General features: G+C 41.5%; 3 protein-coding genes across 7 annotated transcripts in view; 1 reads left to right on the plus strand and 2 right to left on the minus strand.

Moving 5' to 3' along the window:
- Positions 1-19: 19 nt before the first annotated feature.
- Positions 20-8,236, minus strand: LOC133512913 (cilia- and flagella-associated protein 99-like). Of its 2 annotated transcripts, XM_061842984.1 has the most exons (17): positions 8,071-8,236; positions 7,898-7,966; positions 7,616-7,781; positions 7,406-7,550; positions 7,231-7,325; positions 6,537-6,643; positions 6,276-6,453; positions 5,321-5,401; positions 5,174-5,242; positions 4,321-4,410; positions 4,145-4,239; positions 3,811-4,015; positions 2,290-2,431; positions 2,069-2,220; positions 1,798-2,003; positions 382-577; positions 20-257 (listed from the first exon to the last, which is right to left on the minus strand). In XM_061842984.1, exons 3-17 carry the CDS (start codon positions 7,727-7,729, stop codon positions 138-140), a joined length of 1,995 nt encoding a protein of 664 aa, XP_061698968.1. In that variant the 5' UTR covers positions 7,730-7,781; positions 7,898-7,966; positions 8,071-8,236; the 3' UTR covers positions 20-137. The 2 variants fall into 2 exon arrangements, with proteins under 2 accessions (XP_061698968.1, XP_061698970.1); XM_061842986.1 differs by lacking the exons at positions 7,406-7,550; positions 7,616-7,781; positions 7,898-7,966; positions 8,071-8,236 and having other exon boundaries at positions 6,537-6,665; positions 7,231-7,270.
- The window catches only part of zfyve28 (zinc finger, FYVE domain containing 28), a 35,470-nt gene continuing 25,353 nt past the window's right edge, over positions 7,918-18,034 (plus strand). For 3 of the 4 annotated variants that reach the window (XR_009798340.1, XR_009798341.1, XM_061842982.1), the window contains exon 1: positions 17,318-17,749. Coding sequence is in view for 1 of the 4 variants with exons in the window: in XM_061842982.1 (XP_061698966.1) it covers positions 17,714-17,749 (36 nt within the window). In the remaining 3 variants the exon portion in view is untranslated. Of the gene's footprint in view, positions 7,990-10,672; positions 10,796-17,317; positions 17,750-18,034 lie in introns of those variants that run through there. The other variant, XM_061842983.1, reaches the window with a different exon arrangement.
- Positions 9,870-16,551, minus strand: LOC133512914 (cilia- and flagella-associated protein 99-like). The gene is made up of 15 exons (XM_061842987.1): positions 16,255-16,551; positions 15,764-15,908; positions 15,584-15,678; positions 15,404-15,510; positions 15,038-15,197; positions 14,861-14,941; positions 14,703-14,771; positions 14,541-14,627; positions 14,387-14,472; positions 13,348-13,552; positions 13,068-13,212; positions 12,831-12,982; positions 10,578-10,783; positions 10,260-10,440; positions 9,870-10,173 (listed from the first exon to the last, which is right to left on the minus strand). Exons 1-15 carry the CDS (start codon positions 16,366-16,368, stop codon positions 10,066-10,068), a joined length of 1,941 nt encoding a protein of 646 aa, XP_061698971.1. The 5' UTR covers positions 16,369-16,551; the 3' UTR covers positions 9,870-10,065.

Raw genomic sequence — 18,034 nt, forward strand, 5'->3', positions numbered from 1 at the left:
CCACTTATTACAAAATTACTAACTTGAACAGTAGTGAAACTAAGTAGTATTTCCTTTGACGACCGAATTCAATACAGTGTCATCACATAACATGTTGGTGTGATAAATAAAGCTCTATATAGATTAGGAAATGAAATTCAATTGAATTTATTTCTTGTGTGACTTCCTCTGTGAGATATAACATAAGGATCTTTTCTCTCGATGTAACGCTCTAAGCTCTGCTCCAAGTCCTCCCAGTTTATCTTCTTCAATCCATCCTAAGAAAGTATGCCATAAAAGGACATTATTTGCTGTGGCCATGACAATCCTAACACTAACACCAAGCAAAGACAACAACTCATTTCAACTCAACAACTCATTTGGTATGGATTTCACCCTCACTTTGCTGTGAGTCTCGACGGTTCCATCGGGATGTGCTGCTGCCTGCTTTGATGGTTTGGCCTTGTTGCTTTCAATTTTCTTCAGTTTTTGACACTCCTTTTTCACTTCCTCAATCTTTTTTTGGAGAGCCAAGACCTTCTTATCCTGTATTACTGTCTTCTGCAATTCCAGGTTGTATTTCTTCTCCTCCTCTTTCCTGCAACAAAGCAGGTATACGTTATTTTCTGGAACAAGTCATTTATTCACTCAGTTGCAGAGCACCAAGTGCTTACCTGCATGTGTGTATGTGGTTGGAAAGCAGCAGGTTATTTGTACAAATGCTTATGTAGCCCGTCCCATTGAAAAGTGGCGAGACGGGTGTACATTAATCACATTAGCAGTCAGTCAATTGGCCTCCGCAGTAAGTTGTGAACGTGGCTACCACAGTCACCTTTTTGTAGGATGAAAAAAACCTGAGATTCAAAGAACACCACGCCCATATTCAGTGTCAAGCACTGAGAAGGAGACTTTGGATTCTATATCCAGAGGCGGCAGATCTGCGTCAGCGCGGAAAGACTCCAACGTCCCGGACTTGAATAAATCAATTATTTCTTCTGGCATGTCAAAGACTGACAGCGCAGTCCATTTAAAAGCAATGGGAGGATCCGCTTTGATTGGAAAGGATGAAAACGGCTGTGATTATCCATGAAATGACCAACACCTGATGTACGACTGACATGAAAATATAGCCTTTTATGTTTTGGGGTTGTTTTCTCGGTGCAGGGTGACGTCAGCGCAGTGAGGGGCTAATGAACGAAGCCATGTACTGTACATTCTAAGCAAGATCACTGAAGGTAGGTCACCTTGGTGGATGGGTCTTTCGGATTGACAATGACGTCAAACACACCGTCATGGCAGCAAATAAGTGGCTCAAGAAGACACATATTAGGGTAACAGAGTGGCTAAGTCTGTTTCCAGAACTCAACCCAGCAGAAAACCTATTGAGGAAACTGAGCCGTGGCAAGAATCGTACTAAGGAGGGCATGACTTTGGTCAGAGACTCGTGGGGGGAGAGACTAGTGAAATGAGGCTCCATTCAAATCATGGTAGCATTTTTAACATTGACAACTCCCACTTTAATTTTTTACAAATTCACCAAAGGATGAAATGATTATTTCCTGTTCTGCGTGATGTGCAGTGAACTGAAATTTATATGCAAGTACCAAATAATGACAGTCAGAACAATTAAACGCTCTTACCCTACATGTTGTGCTCAACTAAAGCATTTTTGCATGTTGCGAGGCTTTCGTAAAAATACTTGGCACAATGAAGCTTGGGAAACACTCCCTGATACAGAATTAATACACTTTCAAGCGATCCTTTTTGTGTAATCAGTCTCTGAAAAGGGATGGATCAAAGCGTCACATTTTTACAGACCTGAGGCTATTGGCCATTGCCATGGCTCTACTGTGCAAGTTGATGTTCTCCATGTCCTCCAACAACAGTTTCTTCTTCTTCTGCTTCTCCCTCTGGATGAGGTTTCGTTTCTTCTGCTGCTCATTCACCTCCGCTTCCTTCATGAGGAACAAACGCTCCTTCAGCTCAGCATGGGACATCTCTCCTAGCAGCTCATGACCTGCAATCTGACACAATAGGTTAACCGTGACACGCGGCTCGTTACCTTAAATCAACCTTCCCTTCCACTTACCTCTGTGTCATCAAACATGTTGCTTCTCACATTAGGGAAACATTCCATGGCATGGATTTCACTGATGATTTCCAACTTCCTGGTAAGCGCTACCTTCGCTTCTTCTTGTGCTTGACGAACGATCTCTTGATTGTGCGCTACAAAATCTTTTACTAGGGTGTTGCAGATGAATCAGAATCAGAAATTTGGAACAAAGCTTGTGCAGCAGTGAAGGTGTTTACCAGCGCTCTGCTTGAATTTCTTCACCCTCTCTGTCGCTTTTTGGGAGTTACTGTGACCTTCTGCCACCTGCTGCACCAAATCTTTTTTTTCTTTTTCTTCCTCCAACCTTTTCTGGATATTTTGCTGAGTCCGCTTAACTGTCTAAAAGAAAGAAAATCATTATCTCTCCAAAGCGCAGCTGACAGCCGTAACACTGTTTTCCCAGACCTCCGGCAGCCTCTCCGACCGTTGTCGAATTGGCGTTGGGACTCGAAGGATAGCGTCTGCTTTGCCGCTGCTTTGCAATGCGCTTGGCAGCCAGACACACTGTACCCCAAATAACCCAAAATAATTACACTTGAAGGTAGATGTATTCTTTCTCGTTCTGGACATACTTTGATTGCCAATTGTATGCTATAATGGTAGTAAAGGTTTCAGGTTTAAAGGAATGAGGAAGTGGCAATTCCGCCAAATATTCCAATAAGGGTGTTTATATAGTGTGTGTGTGTGGGGGGGGGGGCGTGTGTGTGTGTGGGGGGGGGGGGGGGGGTGGCTTGTGCTAGAAAGTATACGACCCAGCCCACTGATGTCATGTGGCTAGTTTTTAGGCCCAACCTAAAAATCTGACATCAAGAGAAGCTATATCGCAAGAATTCAGTACAACTTCTCAGTCTTTGCACATTTTGAGCACTTATCTTCAAACACATTCAATGTATTAATGAGCAAAACAAGGATATATATCAAGAAAATCCCAACTTTGTCACAAAGACAATATCCCACAAGCATTGTGCCTTATCAATATGAAATTCATCAAATTCTAGTCTCCTCTGTAATTTCGGTTAGAATTGCGTGTTAACAAAAAGGTACGACTGTAATAATTTTGCCTCTCCTAGGTGTACAAACAAAAGAATACTGCACCAACTGTGAAACACAGCTCAATTCCTGTGTTTTGGGACTGCTTTGCAATATCCGTTACAGGATGTCTTAAATCTGTGCAGGGTAAAATGAAATCAATCAAGGGATTCTGGAGTGAACTGTGCTAACCAGAATGCTTGGTCGCAGTTATGGGCAGCTACTTCTTCTCACAGGGCAAAGACACAGACAGCTAATAAAAAGCAAGAACGGCGAAGAACAAAACCACAGATTCTTCCAAAGAGTCCTGCTATAAATGCTCCTGGACATCTGTGAAAAATAAAGTCTGGAGAAAGCACCCTTCAAACCTAAGGAGGTCGGAGCACTGCTTATGAATAATGTACCAAAATGCTCATCGAGACACGCTGAAAGTCTCATTATGAGTTACAGAAGTTGTTTGACTGTGTTGATTCCTTAGAAAGTTGTGCAATAAAATGTCCTATTATTTATTTACTTGTTTATTTATGATGGCCTGAACTTAGTTATTTCCCTTTACGCTATTTCCTATAGAAAATATATCTTTAACATGTTAAAGTGCCATCAGTATCACAGAAATGATTGTGTTGAAATCTGTCTCTTTTCCCCTTTAAGGGTGTTAGTTTGTGTTCTTTTATTGGTTATTTACTCACCTCGTCTCTTTTGAGCCGAGCAGCCTTCTTGTTCCGTTCTATCGTTTGTGCGCGGGCTAAAACTGCCTCCCAATGGCCGAGAATGACACTGGCGTGCTTCTGCTCAATCTTTGCCAACTTCTTCTGATGGTCTTTGTCGCGCATTTCTTTCTCCTTCTGGAGAAAAACTGAAGGCTCATGTGCCCCTTCCACCAGATTCTCTATTCTATATACATAGGGGATGAAATTGTTGTCATCCTTCATTGATAAAAATGTAAAATTGGATTATATAATAGACTACAGAACTGATACAGTCTTGCATTCAAGTCATCTACTAATAATGTTTGTTCCCAACCTCTGCAGCTTGTCTTCTACATGCCGGTCATGTAGCACCCTCCGCCTCAGCATGGCTGCTGTGTTAAGTTTGACAGGGCGGGTGTCCTGGGAAGCCTGGAAAGTGTGAAGCAAATTCATATCGCACTGAATACAAAAATTCAGCTCAAACCGCTGCAAGAGTAAGTCACATTTCACCTTAAAAATGGGAGGAGGAGGTGCCTTGGTACTAAGTAATTCGGACTGCAGCCTTGATTCCAAATCTTCAGTTATCTGGTACCGCAGTCTCTGCATTCCAAAGGTATGTATTGTAAGTTATCAGTGATTCTAAAAAGCAAACCCCTTCGAAATCTTTAGCGTCATTTGAAAACACACAATTGTAGAGGACCACAAGATGAAATTGGCAGAAGTTGCATACAAAGAATTATGACATAATTATATATCCATCCATCCATCCATCCATCCATTTCCTTAGCCGCTTATCCTCACGAGGGTCGCGGGGAGTGCTGGAGCCTATCTCAGCTGTCTGGACAGGGGGCGGGTTACACCCTGAACTGGTTGCCAACCAATCGCAGGGCACATCAAGACAAACAGCCGCACTCACACTGACACCTAGGGGCAATTTTAGAGTGTCCAATTAATGTTGCATGTTTCTGTGATGTGGGAGGAAACCGGAGTGCTCGGAGAAAACCCCCGCAGGCACAGGGAAGAACATGAAAACCCCACACAGGCAGGTCTGGGATTGAACCCGGGACCTCAGAACTGTGAGGCCAATGCTTTCCAGCTGACCCACCGTGCCGCCCAAATGGAAAACACAGATAACATTAACAAATACACTCAATATAAGAGTATCAGAAATATAGGCAATACGGGAAACTCTACAAAATAACTGCATGAAAACGATAACAAGATACATACTGCAGTCAAAGACCAGTATATAACAGGGAGGGAAAATGGCTGATGTTTTCACTTTGTGGTGTACTCATTTTTGTTGCCAGCGGTTGAGATAATGGTTTTGTGACTAGTACAGTCGGTAGAAAATGCTCCATACCTGTGTGCAATCAGTCCTTCTCGGTCTTGCAAATCCAAATTGTTTCATATTAACCTCATACAGCAACTCCTTCAGCCAGGAACATACAAGATGTCAGCATAAAAAGTTAATTGGATGCCTTTAATGTACAGTATCCATCTTTTGTACCTCAGCCACTTCATGGTTCCTTTGCTTGATCTCTTCTAAGATCTGGATTAATTTTGGGGTCCTGTAAGTGCTGCTGGGTATCTACAAATATTACAGAAAATCATCACAAATCATCAATGTCAAGCTCAATAACATGTTTCGGTTGGTCTATGAAAAATGTGGACCAGGGATGGGAAACTGGTAGCCCAAATTCAAAGGCAAACCTCTGTCCCTATTCTACTTAGAAATACTGTCAGCCACGATTGTTTTGTGATACCGACGAATCATAGAAGACAGAGCCTCTTTCACCTCAGAGCACAACACTTTGTCACATAATTAACCACAAAGACCACAGTAGTGTCTTACATATTTGGTGAGATGCCAGATAATGTTCAGTTTAACGCACACAACTCAATATTTCAAACTTCTACATAAATGTAACCCACCAGTTAAAATTGAGACACATACTCGACACATTCTCAGCAAACTATAGGTAACAAACACTTGAGCAATAATGAATAATGTACTTGTTATGACAAAAATTCAGCATTGACTGGTGAAAGGCATGCTGGGAACACAAGTTAATGTTAGATTACTGCACCTGCCAATCTCTCAAATCAAAAGTACACAAACAGCGTGGGGATAGTGTTACAAACACATTGTGACTTGGACAAGTGGCAAGACGGGAGACAGCAAAGCGGAGTGAACTGCCCGACAATGCAAAGTGAAAAGTCCAAATAATTTTGATTTTTGATTGACATATACAGCGGTTTTATGCTCTCTGTGAATTATATATCTATATATTTTTTTTAACGTGAGCGAGCCCCTTGCACAGGAGAAAACAAAAATCACACAACGTGGTTATCTCTTGTTTGCTTCAAATTATTTTTTGTTGAATGTTGAAACTATGATGCAGCTGCATCCATGGAAGTTGGACATGAATTAAATTGTATTAATAACTGCAGACGGGGCTTACTTTTTTGTGTTTTTCCGGCAGGGGGCTGAGTTGAGGCTGACGTGTCGATGATGATTTAGGTTTAACAAAGGAGAACTCCATGAGGTCAGTAGTTTTGGGTGGAGCTTTCCGGAACCGCATCCCTTCCGATACTTTGGCAGCAAGCTTCTCCATGAGCGGCACAATCTCCGAGCGCTTCCTACAGCACAAAAGTGACAAACAACTTGGCGTTTTGTTCCTTGAAAACTTTCCATTCGTGTTTTCATTGATTTCTTTCATCACCTGAGCAGAGGGTCAATCCAGTGGTCCTTCACATATCTAACATCATAGACACGATTCCACTCATCTTGTATCCAAGTGGTGAGGTTCATGAAGAAGAAACTCAGGAACTAAAATTAAAGGGGAAATCCACTGTTTTGCATTAACAAGGTATCCAATAGGTCATGTAATATGTTCTCTATTTTGACAATGTGATGTTAAATCCTCTCTCATTTAATAGTGGGATTTACAAACAAACATACCCGGAAGACGGAGGAATACTTCCATAAACAGCCGTCAGCGGCACTGCTCACGGCTGTGTATGGAACTATTCTTCCATCTTCCCGATCAACCGATGCTTCTGTTTCTTCATCAGATGAGGATAAATCCGAGAAATCAACACTGGGCATAACTGCTGTCCCATGTAATCGAGCCTTTGTTGCGGCACATAACATGTCACAGCCACGCACGCAGGTCATGTGACTCACGAAAATGACAGCGCCCCTGAAAATTCATAATTGTCGATAAAAATCTTCTCAAAACACTATTAAATGAGAGAGGATTTAACACCACATTGTCAAAATAGAGTACATATTACATGGCCTATTGGATACATTGTTAATGCAAACCAGTGGATTTTCCCTTTAAGCACAATGGATCATAACGTACACATTGAGCTATAAGGGATTTTTTTTTTTAAATGCAACATTATTCTTACATTGTGCATGCTTTTAATGTCCAGAGATCTGACAATGTTGCTGAAAGTCTGAAGTCCAAGGTCATCAAAATGGAATATGGTGAGGTAACATATCACTGAAAACAACATAAATACACCAACTGTGACGTTTATGGTGTTTAAAACCTATAACAAATGTGTAATTGTTTTAACTTACCAACAAAATGGTTGTGATAACGTTTGGATACAAGCTTGCCACCCTGACCAAAGAAAGGATTGATGACTATGTCCAGTAACTTCTTGTACTCGATGCACCCAGAGACGAGATCAAGAATGAATTTAATAGATTCAGGTTCCATATCCTACAAAATGTATGCAGCAATAAGGACAACGTGTTGTTCCTTGTTCCATTTTCACACTGCCTTACCTGCAGATGCTTAGCTTCGTCTTCCATAAAGTCATCCAAACTTGCTCTCCCTGCAGTGAACTTGTCGAGCAGCACGATGGCCTCCTTCACAAGCTCTCCGTGGCTTTTCGCCATTTTTCCCCAATCGGCACAACACCGACACTAACGTTTGACGAATTCCTCAACACTTCAATTAGCAATGTCAAAACACACGTTATACATTACACGCGCAACGAACGTATGTGCAAATGTAGTCCAGGCAGCGTTCGGTAAATTTAGAAGAAGAAGAAAAGGTCATATTACGTATTAATTGTGACGTATTCGGGAAACTTTGCGCTGGCTGAGCCACATCTTTGGCATTCCAATTTGAGGCTGTGAGTAGCAGGTACCAGAAGGTAAGAGTTTGCGACATCATATACATACTTTCAGTACGTGTGCGTGTGTACAATGTTTGAGCACATGTAGTTCTTAAATACCGGGTTGTCGCTGCAGCTTGTTTTAACAGTTGCCATGACATTTTCCAGTGTGTTCAAAACCATTCTTTAGGAAAAAGGAGTACAATTTCGTCCTTTTTGAAAACTGTCGTTCAAATTTTAAGTATAATTGTGCATCGGTGATGTCACACCCGAGCTCAACATAAACGCGAATGACGTGGCACTAAAGTCATCCCTTAAAGTTTCAGTGCGTAACTTGTTTCTGCTCATTATTATCCGAGACATTAGGAGATGTCACTATCCTGACATGATGCCGATTAAGCCTCCAAACATTTTTTTTTATTATTTTTTCATTTCCTGTGTGACATTCCAGCACACTGCCATGGTTGTGCAACAAAAATGACCGCAAAAGATGCATTTACATAGCCAGAGGGTTGGTTTTGCAGCGAAGAGCGTGGTGGTTGAAGGAAGAGACTTTGGTGGTCTGTTCCCCAGCTACCGAAGCCAGTTGTAGGGTTGTCAAGAGCTTTAGCTGGTGTGAGAGCTTCAGAAGTTCCAACTAGATATGATTGGGCTCACCTCTACAAAGAGCTTGGGGTCTGGTGCCAGTCCTCTTTAGAGGAGTTGCATTCTCTACCATTCTCAAGTTGCCTACAGTGAAAAGCGCCAAGCACATGTGGATATTGTTATTGCCCTTCGGTTCAGTGCCTGTATATTGAGGTTTAGCTGGATGGATGAGAGTAGGCTCCCTCTGCCTTTGGGTTGGGGACAGACATTCAGGGTACACCACCCTTTCTGGAGTCCTTGAAGGGGGTGTTCGAGAGGGCTTCTGGTGGGAGCACCCTTGTTCAGCTGAACGAATTAAAATTTCATGTGGGTACTGACAATGAGACCTGGAGGGCCATGGGGTTGAGATCACCAATGTGGTGAAAAAGCTGCTTGTGGCGAGGTGGTGAAAAAGCTGCTTGATGGAAGACCGCAAGGGGTCCATGAGATGTGTCCAGAGTTATCTGAAGGCTCTTGATGATGTGGGGCTGTCCTGGCTGACACACCTCTGCAATAGTGCATGGACATCAGGGGCAGTGTTTGTCCCTCTTTTTAAGATAGTTCATCTATAGATAGGTTTCCAGTTACCATTAGTGACACACAAGGTGGTGGACAAGGGAATCCTGGGACTGTGGTGATGTCATCGGAAATTCATGTATTGGCAGATCACAGCCCTCAGTCTTCCTGGTAAGATCTAGTCAGGGGTTCTACAGAGGAGGGAAGTTGATCGTCAGATTCAGGTGGAGTAGTGTGGACTATCTCTTCGTCCTCAACATGGTCCTCAGAGGTTCATGGAAATTCACCCAACCTATCCATGTGTGCATTCTGGACTTGGAGAAAGCGTTTAAGCCTATTCTTTTGAGAGTTCTGTGCGTCCTTTGGGAGTGTGGATTACCAGGCCATATAGTACGGGGTACCAGACCATATGATAAGGCTGTTCAGTCCCTCTACATCCAGTATCAGAGCTTGCTTGCCCATATTTGCCAGCAGTACGTCAGATTTGTTTCCAGTGAGGGTTGATCAACCGGTGGGATGGTGCAACATCTGCAGTAATGTAGACTCTGTATTGGTCTGTAGTGGTGAAGAATGAGCTCAGCCGAAAGGCAAAGATCTCAATAAACTGGTCTCCGTTCCTACCCTCAATTAAGGTCAGAATCCGTGTTTCGTGAGCGATAGCAACCAGGGTAGCTATGGAAGTCCCAGCAAAGGTTCTTGTGGTGGGTTTTGCATTCATAAATGACATCATGCAATATACGTTATAATCTTTTAATGGCAAAAGCATTCAGGTCACTGTTTCTTTATCAAAACCTTGAATACAAAAAAATAATTCCGCTGTTAAATTTCCATATACCTAATGAAAGTTTTGAGTAGTTGCAGACTGATATTCCTCAAAATAGAATTTTAAAAAATCATTGAAGGTTCTGACGATGATTTAAACTAGGAGCCACAGACCATACGTGCAGATATGCTAAAAGGCCATTTTAGACACATTTATTTTTTCAGTGATCCCCGCTGCGATACAATTTGAGAATCTTTCCTCTCGATGTACTCCTCTAAACTCTGCTCCAAGTCCTCCCACTTTATCTTCTTTAATCCAGCCTATTGAAACAACACACAAAAAACAATGAAAAGAGCAAACAGCAGCAATTACAACGTGCCCTGAATGGTCTTGACTTCATATTCACCTTTCTGTTGGTCTCTGTATTTTTAACAGTATTTGAGTCTGCCTGCTTTGATGGTTTGCTTACAATTGTCTTCATTTTTTGATATTCCTGCTTTTTCTCATCAAACTTCTTCCGCAGGGCCATGGTGGTTTCCTCTCGGCTCTGCTGCAATTTACACCTGGCTACCCTTTCCTCTTCTTTCCTGTAATGTAACAAAATTAACATTTATTTATGCATCTCTAGCAATGAACATTGTGTACAGTATGTATTGAATTGACTGGACCTCAGAATCAACTTTTTAAGAGGGATGTATTAGTCAAAGCACTGGAATTGACTGACCTGAGGGCAGCGGCCATTCCCATGACCTTACTGTGGAGGTTGATGTTGACCATATCTTCCAACAGAAGCTGTTGCTTCTTATCTTTCTCCTCTAGGATCCAGTCCCTTTTCTTCTGTTGTTCATTCATCTCGGCTTCCTTCATGAAGAACAGACGCTCCTTCAGCTCGGCATAGGACATCTCTCCTAGCAACTCGTGACCTGCAGTCTGGTACAAGAGGTAAACTTTGGCACATTGTTCCCTTCTACTGCATCTTCACCCTGTTTCACACAGAGATCCTGCTAAAATAATGCATCAGAATTGCAATTGAGGACAATCAGGCATTGATACAGTGCCATCTATGTATAAAGAACATATCTACATTGGGATACACCCATAATTGGGGGGGAGGGGTTGCATTTTAGTCCTTTGTGGTAAAAAGACTTCATGTATGGATGTTTCTGAAAAAGTACTCGGTGTCTTGGGATCAGTCTGATAATACAGCATTGCCAATGAAACTCTCAATACTAACTTAATACGAACAGTTGGGTCACCTATGAAATGGCAGAACTGAAACACACAACTTCAAGCTCCCAGAGTTTGTCCCGCCAATATACTGTACTTTTTAAATTCATTCAACCTGTAAAAATAGCAGACATTGGGTGGACAGCCAAGGTAGATACAGGTCTTCTCGCCAGCCAAACGCAGGAAACAGAGACAAAAAAACACATTTAACATTCCGGCTTTTGAAATTTGGGAGGAAACTGGACTACATGGATTAAAACCACACAACAAATATTTGGAGAACATGCAAACTCCACACAAAGTGGCTTGACCTCGACCTTTGAACAGTGAGGGAGATGAGCAACCCAGACACCACTGTGCCACTGTGTGATAAGCGGCAAAGAAAATGGATGTTTATATTTATAATAATAAGATACCATGACCATATACCATATTTATACAGTATCGGCGGCACGGCCTCACAGTTCAAATCCCGGGCTGGCCTGTGTGGAATTCGTCTGTTTTCACCGTGCCAGCATTTCTCCAGGCACTCCAGTTTCCGCCCACATCCCAATATCATGCAACATTAATTGGAGACTCTAAATTGCCCCTAGGTGTGATTGTAAGTGCCCTGCGATTGGATGGAGACCAGTTCAGGGTGTACTGCGCCTCCTTCCCAATGACAGCTGGGATGGGCCCTAGCACTCCAGCGAACCTCATGAGGATGAACGGCGGATAAAATGGATGGATGGAATTTCAACATAGGTCACCATTGTTTTTTCATCCCAGTATATTCTGGGTAGTAACATCAAATTGGGGTGTGCCCGACACCCAAAGTTTTTAGCAGCAGCCAGGAAAGAGGTTCAGCCATTTCAGTTTGAGCCACAGTGTGATCACGTAAATGAGAGTGAGGAAGACGGGAGAAATGAGGATGAAGATGACATGTAAATAAAGTTGATCATATTCACTGGTGTATTTGTAGCTACTACTAAATGGGGCTGATTCAGCCTTGCAATCAGGTGCCTTGGCAATCCAGGGCCTCCTGTCTTATGCGTCTTTTTTGCTCGGCTTTCGCTTGTCACATACGACCGTTTAGCCTCCTTGCGAGGAAAGAAAAGAAAAAGAATCTGGGCCGAAGTGACAAGAACACACCGCACATCTTTCGACAGCTGAACTCTTCTGACCCCAACCTCCCAACCGTTTCCTCAACTTTCTTTTTGGCTAAGCTATAAATGCTCACCTCCTTCTTTGCATTCACTCATGATTTGAAATTGCATCCGAAAAGCAGTGCAGTAAAGCACTTTTAACTCTTTTTGTTGATGATTCAAAACTTTCACAATCTTACCCCATGAGGGAGCAGCCAATGAAAGATTTTTTACAACAGCCATTTTACATCATTATTCCCAGAATGTTTTGTGCTTGCAAAATCATGGCAGCCATAGTGTATCAAATTATGGTCTAAACATTTTTTTTCCTTATCAGAATACATTGATAATATATGCTGCTGTAAGGCAGTATTTGTATGATTAAATGTACGTGTCATTTCACTTAAATTCATACCCTTGTCATGGCTGTGGAATATATACAAATACTATATACACAGATGGCTTTCAGCCTCTGTTACAGCTCTGATACTACCTCCAAAAGTAAAATATTACTGGTGATCTTTGCTGTTTTGTATCAGTTTATACAGACCAAAAACAAAATAAATTTCATCTTTTATTTTGGCTTGTGTGAGCGGGGCTTTGTGTCCATCTCTCCTCACACTCACCTCTGTGTCATCAAAATATTTGAGCCTAATGAGAGGACAATATTCGATTGTGTGGAGTTCACTGATGGCTTGAAACTTCCTGTCAAGCTCTTCCTGCGCTTCTTTTTGGGCTTGATGAAGGAGCTCTCGACTGTGCTCTGATATTTCCTTAACTGTTGTGATGGAATCAAATACAATATATTGTCTTGAATTGTAAATATTATTCACCTGATCAAAGTGCAGCATTTAGGTGCTTACCAACACTCCGCTTGAATTTCTTCACCTTCTCCTTAGCTTTTTTGGGGTTCTTTTTACAGCGCTCTGATAATTGTTGGACCAGGTCTTTCTTTTCGTTCACCTCCTGCATTCTTTTCTGTGCAGTTTTCAGTTTCATCCGAGACTTCTGCAAGAAATCCGTGAAAACAGATATGTCAAAATGGTTATATATATATCTATATATCTATATATATATATAGATATATAGATATATTTTTTTTAAGTTGAACTCTTTAATCAGTGGTTAATAGAATGTATCCACCTCTTCTTTTTTTAGCCGAGCGGCCTTCTTTTTACGTTCTGTGGCTTTTGTGCGTTCCATAGCAGTCTCGAGATGGCTGATTAGTATATCTGCATGTTTCTGATCAATCATCGCGGTCTTCTCTTTATGGTCTTTGTCACGCATTTCTTTTTGCCACTGAAGAAAAGAAGAGGGCTCATGGGCCCCTTCCACCAGATCCTCTATCCTGTCAACAAAGAGAAAAGTGTAGAATTTTAATTAATCCATAAAATGTGCAGCTCTACTGTCGTTTACTTTTTACAATTTCCTCATGTATTGACTTGGAGCATTGCTTGAGTTTTATGGAATAAATCCACTGTAATATCCGACTTTTTGAACTCTTCTTTCCAGAGTTATTCAACATTTGAGCAGCTCTTGGTCTGGAATGTTCTCCACAACACCACTTTTAACTCCACTGTGAAATTCATCTTCACAGATGCCATATCTGCTGTTCCCAGTTGTATGTAGTATGAAAGCAATGGGACAGGTGTGATTAGTATCTTCTGTGCCTAATTTGCATGTTCGCCCTGTGCCTGTGCGGGACTTGTCTTCGTATATCTCAGTTTAATTGAAGACTAAATTGTCCATATAATGTGGATAGTTGTTTGTTGATGAGTGCACTGTTATTTACTGGGAACCAGCCCTGTGTGTGCACCTACTCTTACTCAAACTCAGCTGGGATAGGCACAAGCACAGTGATCCTAATGAGGATGAAGTACTTCAGAAAATGGAAGGATGGAAAAAATTAGTCATCTGTTTGAGTTGTGGCGTTTTTGTTTTACTTTTTTGTTCAAGTGGACGACACACCCACAGTTATTTGAGGCACAGCATATTTTTGAGCGAGGGCCACAATTTGAAACAATGAAGTATCTTTCATGTGCCAATTTGATACTGGATAGCAACAAGTACTGAGTTATGTTCTGTATTTTGATGCTTACAAAGTTTGCAAATACATTAACTAATGTACAGTACAGTATATCCACCCCCCCCCCCCCCCAAAAAAAAAAACGGGAGAAGCTACCTCTGCAGTTCTTCCACCACTTTACGGTCATGGAGCGCCCTCTGTCGCAGGATTGTGGCACTGTTGAGTTTCACTGGCCACGTTTTCTAACAAGTGAGGAGCAAGTTAACATTCATTATACGGACTTTTTATCCACCAATGCTGCCTTCCTCACCTTATGAATAGGAGAAGGCTGACTTTTAAACACTAAATCGAATCTGAGTTTTGAGTCCAACTCTTCCTTTATCTTGGCCATCGCCCTCTGCATTACACATTTGAACGGTCAGTTATGCTTATAATACTTTGTCCACTGTTAAAATCGCAGGTGAACCCATACCGTTGTGTGTTCAGACTTTTGAGGTCTTGCACATTTGAATGGTGTCAAATTCGCCTCATGCAGCAGCTCCTTTAGTGAAGAGAAGACAGAATGTGTGAAAGTTGATTCTGTGTCAAAGATTGACAAAGCTTTTGTGCTCATGGTAAAATATGCTTTACCTCTGTCATTTGATAGTTCCTTTGCTTGAGATCATCTAATATCTGAGGCTCTTTTGGAACTGTGTACATGGTGTTTGGTACCTACAGAAGTCACACGAGCGGTAAAGAGCACAAACCCGTGTGAAATTGTATCACCTGTTTTGATTGGATTACATAATATAGTGTTACACTTCTTACTGGTACGTATTTTTCAGGCACAGGGCTGGGTTCAGGGCAAGGTTGAGATCGTGGTTCACGATTCGAAAAAGAGAACTCTACAGGCTCAGTGGCTTTGGATGGCTTTGGCTTCTGACCCTCTCCAAGCCTCTTTATGAACATCGCAATCTTGGAACGCCTCCTAAAGGACAAAAGAGTTTAAAATCTGCCGAATATGTTCAGAATCAGAATTATCTTTGTCAAGTGTATCGAAACACAAGTAATTTGTCTCCAGGAGCTGGAGACAGAAAATACTTTTGAGACCTAAAAAGAAAAACACTACAGAATGTCACTGAGTAATTTGATTTGAATTTTAATCAAATGTTTTCTTTGACTCTTTTTTGGCACCTGAGTAGTGGATCAATCCAGTGGTTCTTCACATATTGGGCATCATAAATACAGTTCAACTCATCTTGTATCCAAGTGGTGAGGTTTGTAAAGAAGAAACTCAGGAACTACAAACACAGTACACATTACTGCATATAATACACAAAGAATTGATTGGTCCTTTTGCAACAATATTCTTACGCTGTGCATGCTCTCAATGTTCAGAGATCTGACAATGTTGCTGAAATCCTTGAGTCCAAGTTCATCAAAGTGGAATATAGTGAGATAACTGATGACTGAAAGCAACACAAATAGAACACTAGATGCTGTTTTATTTTTCCTATTTAAAACTCAAACCAACGACCAGCTGAAATAACTTACCAACAAACTGGCTGCGAAAATATTTTGATATGCATTTGCCATCATGGCCATAAAAGGAGTTGATGATGATGTCCAGTATTTTCTTTTGCTCAATACATCCCGAAACAACAAGTATTACAAACTCCCCATGCTTGGGTTCCATGTCCTGGAAAATGTGAAGAAAAGTTTCACTTTAAAAGTCAATTCTGTTACGTTCTACTCAGTCCCTTGTAAAAAGTTGTCATACGTTATAATGCTGGCAGTTCATTTTCACATTATCGGTACATTATATCCATTCATCCATCTCCTATAGCGCTGAGTTCTCGTGTATTTTAGCTAACATGACACCATGAAGATAATTTGTTAGTAATTTGTTATCCCTAAATGTCACAGATTTTATTTTACATATTAGTTTGTTATTTTGTGTTCATTCTAAGCACACACAAAAAAAGGATTTCTATAGTATTGCAACATCTCACTAACCATAATTGATTTTGGTCACATTAGCTTACCTTTAGATCTTTTGAAGCATGTTCAGTAAAGTCGTCCAGAGTCTGTTTGCTCGCAGAATACTGATCAATGAGTGCTATGGCCTTCTTGACAAGCGGTCCATAGTTTTTTTCCATTTTACTACAATTCAAACAAAGCTTGAAAGAACGTTCTGTAAATGTTCTCACCTCAATAGGCTCAATTAAACACAGTGTCAAATAATGTATATTTGCATTAAATAAACCCGAGTGCCAACCTTTTTTTTCTTTTTTTTTTTTAAATGAAAAGGCTTTTAGGCCGAATGCAGTTTAGTCTGCCTGTTTTCCTCTCGTTGCCGTGGAGATTGGTTGCGTGGCGACAATCATGTAAACAGATGAACCTCAGAGCACATGCATGTGAAATGCTCTTGTTAGAAATGTAATAGACCGTTTGAAATGGTGAAACACGTTTAATTTGCCACAATATGAGCATTTGTAATGTTTAATACATTGGTTTTTCGATAAACAAGGGGATAATATTCAATTCCTTTGTTAACGACAAAACAAAATGACGTCATATGTAGTGACGTATGTTAAATCCATGTGATGCCTTCACACCCATTGGAATTTATGTAGTTAAAATGAACCTCAAACGTGCAACATCGCCCCGTTAAACAAAAGAAATTTCTGTGCAGGAAAGCGAGGTCACTTCACTTTACTGAGCCTTTAGGAGGGAAAAGCTGATTACTTAAATCATGCATATGGGCCTTTGACAGCAAATCTCACAATATTTCGTCTGTTTGCCTAAATCTGATTAACCAAATTAGATTTTCCCGGAGATTACACTGCACACGAAAACATTTGTCTCATCGTAGTCTTCTCTGGTTAAAAATCCAGAACAAAATATTTCACACTGTTTTAAGAAAAAAAAAAAAACCGGGGATGAAGCAGGGCGATCATACACTTAACAAAATTGAACGTACTGCAAAGTTTTGCAGAAACACGTATTTAAATGCTCAAATACAAAAATCATTCAGTCATAAGTGAACGTATAAAATGTAGTTGTTTGGTTTTTTGTTGTTGGGAAGGGTATTTGAACGCATCACTTCCTGTGAAAGTGGGAGGTGAATGTTGTCAACGTGACTGTCAGCAAGTAACGTCGGACGTGCACTGAGACGCACTCGCCGCTGCTGGAAGCTCGGGACTTTGGAAGTGGCCGGACGGGGAACACGGGCGCCGGCAAGACCCGCAGGACGACAAAAAAATGTGGAAATAAGTCGTTGCCTCCGTGTATACCCAGGATCTGCCTTTAGGCCATTTCGAAGCATTTAGGACAACGCACGTTTTTGTTTCTTTTTTACCTTTTTGGTTAGGTTTTTTTTTTTCCCGTATTGTAACCCACTACCGGTAGCTAGCTGAGCAGCCGAGCAAAGCTGTCAGGCACTCAGGTAGCCTGAAAAAGCAGACGAGTGCGCGGTGACAAAAGGAAGGTGGCGAGGTAACGATGAACCGCTTCCGAAAGTGGCTCTACAAGCCCAAGGTAAGTTCGCTGGAATACACATGTCATGTCAGCCCGGCGTTTGGCCATTTTGTTTTGTATTTCCCGGTGGCAGTGTGGCGGGGGTTCGGCTCGGCTCGGCTCGGCTAGCTCACAAGCATCACTCAGTCTTGTGTCATACGTCTGCTAACGTTAGCTGGCCGGTCGGCGACGTGCTCGAGTCTTGATGTTGACATGTGCACCCTCAGCCCCCACCCCTTTGTTTTTGTTGACCCCTTTTGTTCAACAGCCACACTGGGAAAAACATGTTTGTGTGAATGCCTAATG

Source organism: Syngnathoides biaculeatus, chromosome 15, assembly GCF_019802595.1.
Source record: "Syngnathoides biaculeatus isolate LvHL_M chromosome 15, ASM1980259v1, whole genome shotgun sequence".
NCBI classification, from domain to species: Eukaryota; Metazoa; Chordata; class Actinopteri; order Syngnathiformes; family Syngnathidae; genus Syngnathoides; species Syngnathoides biaculeatus.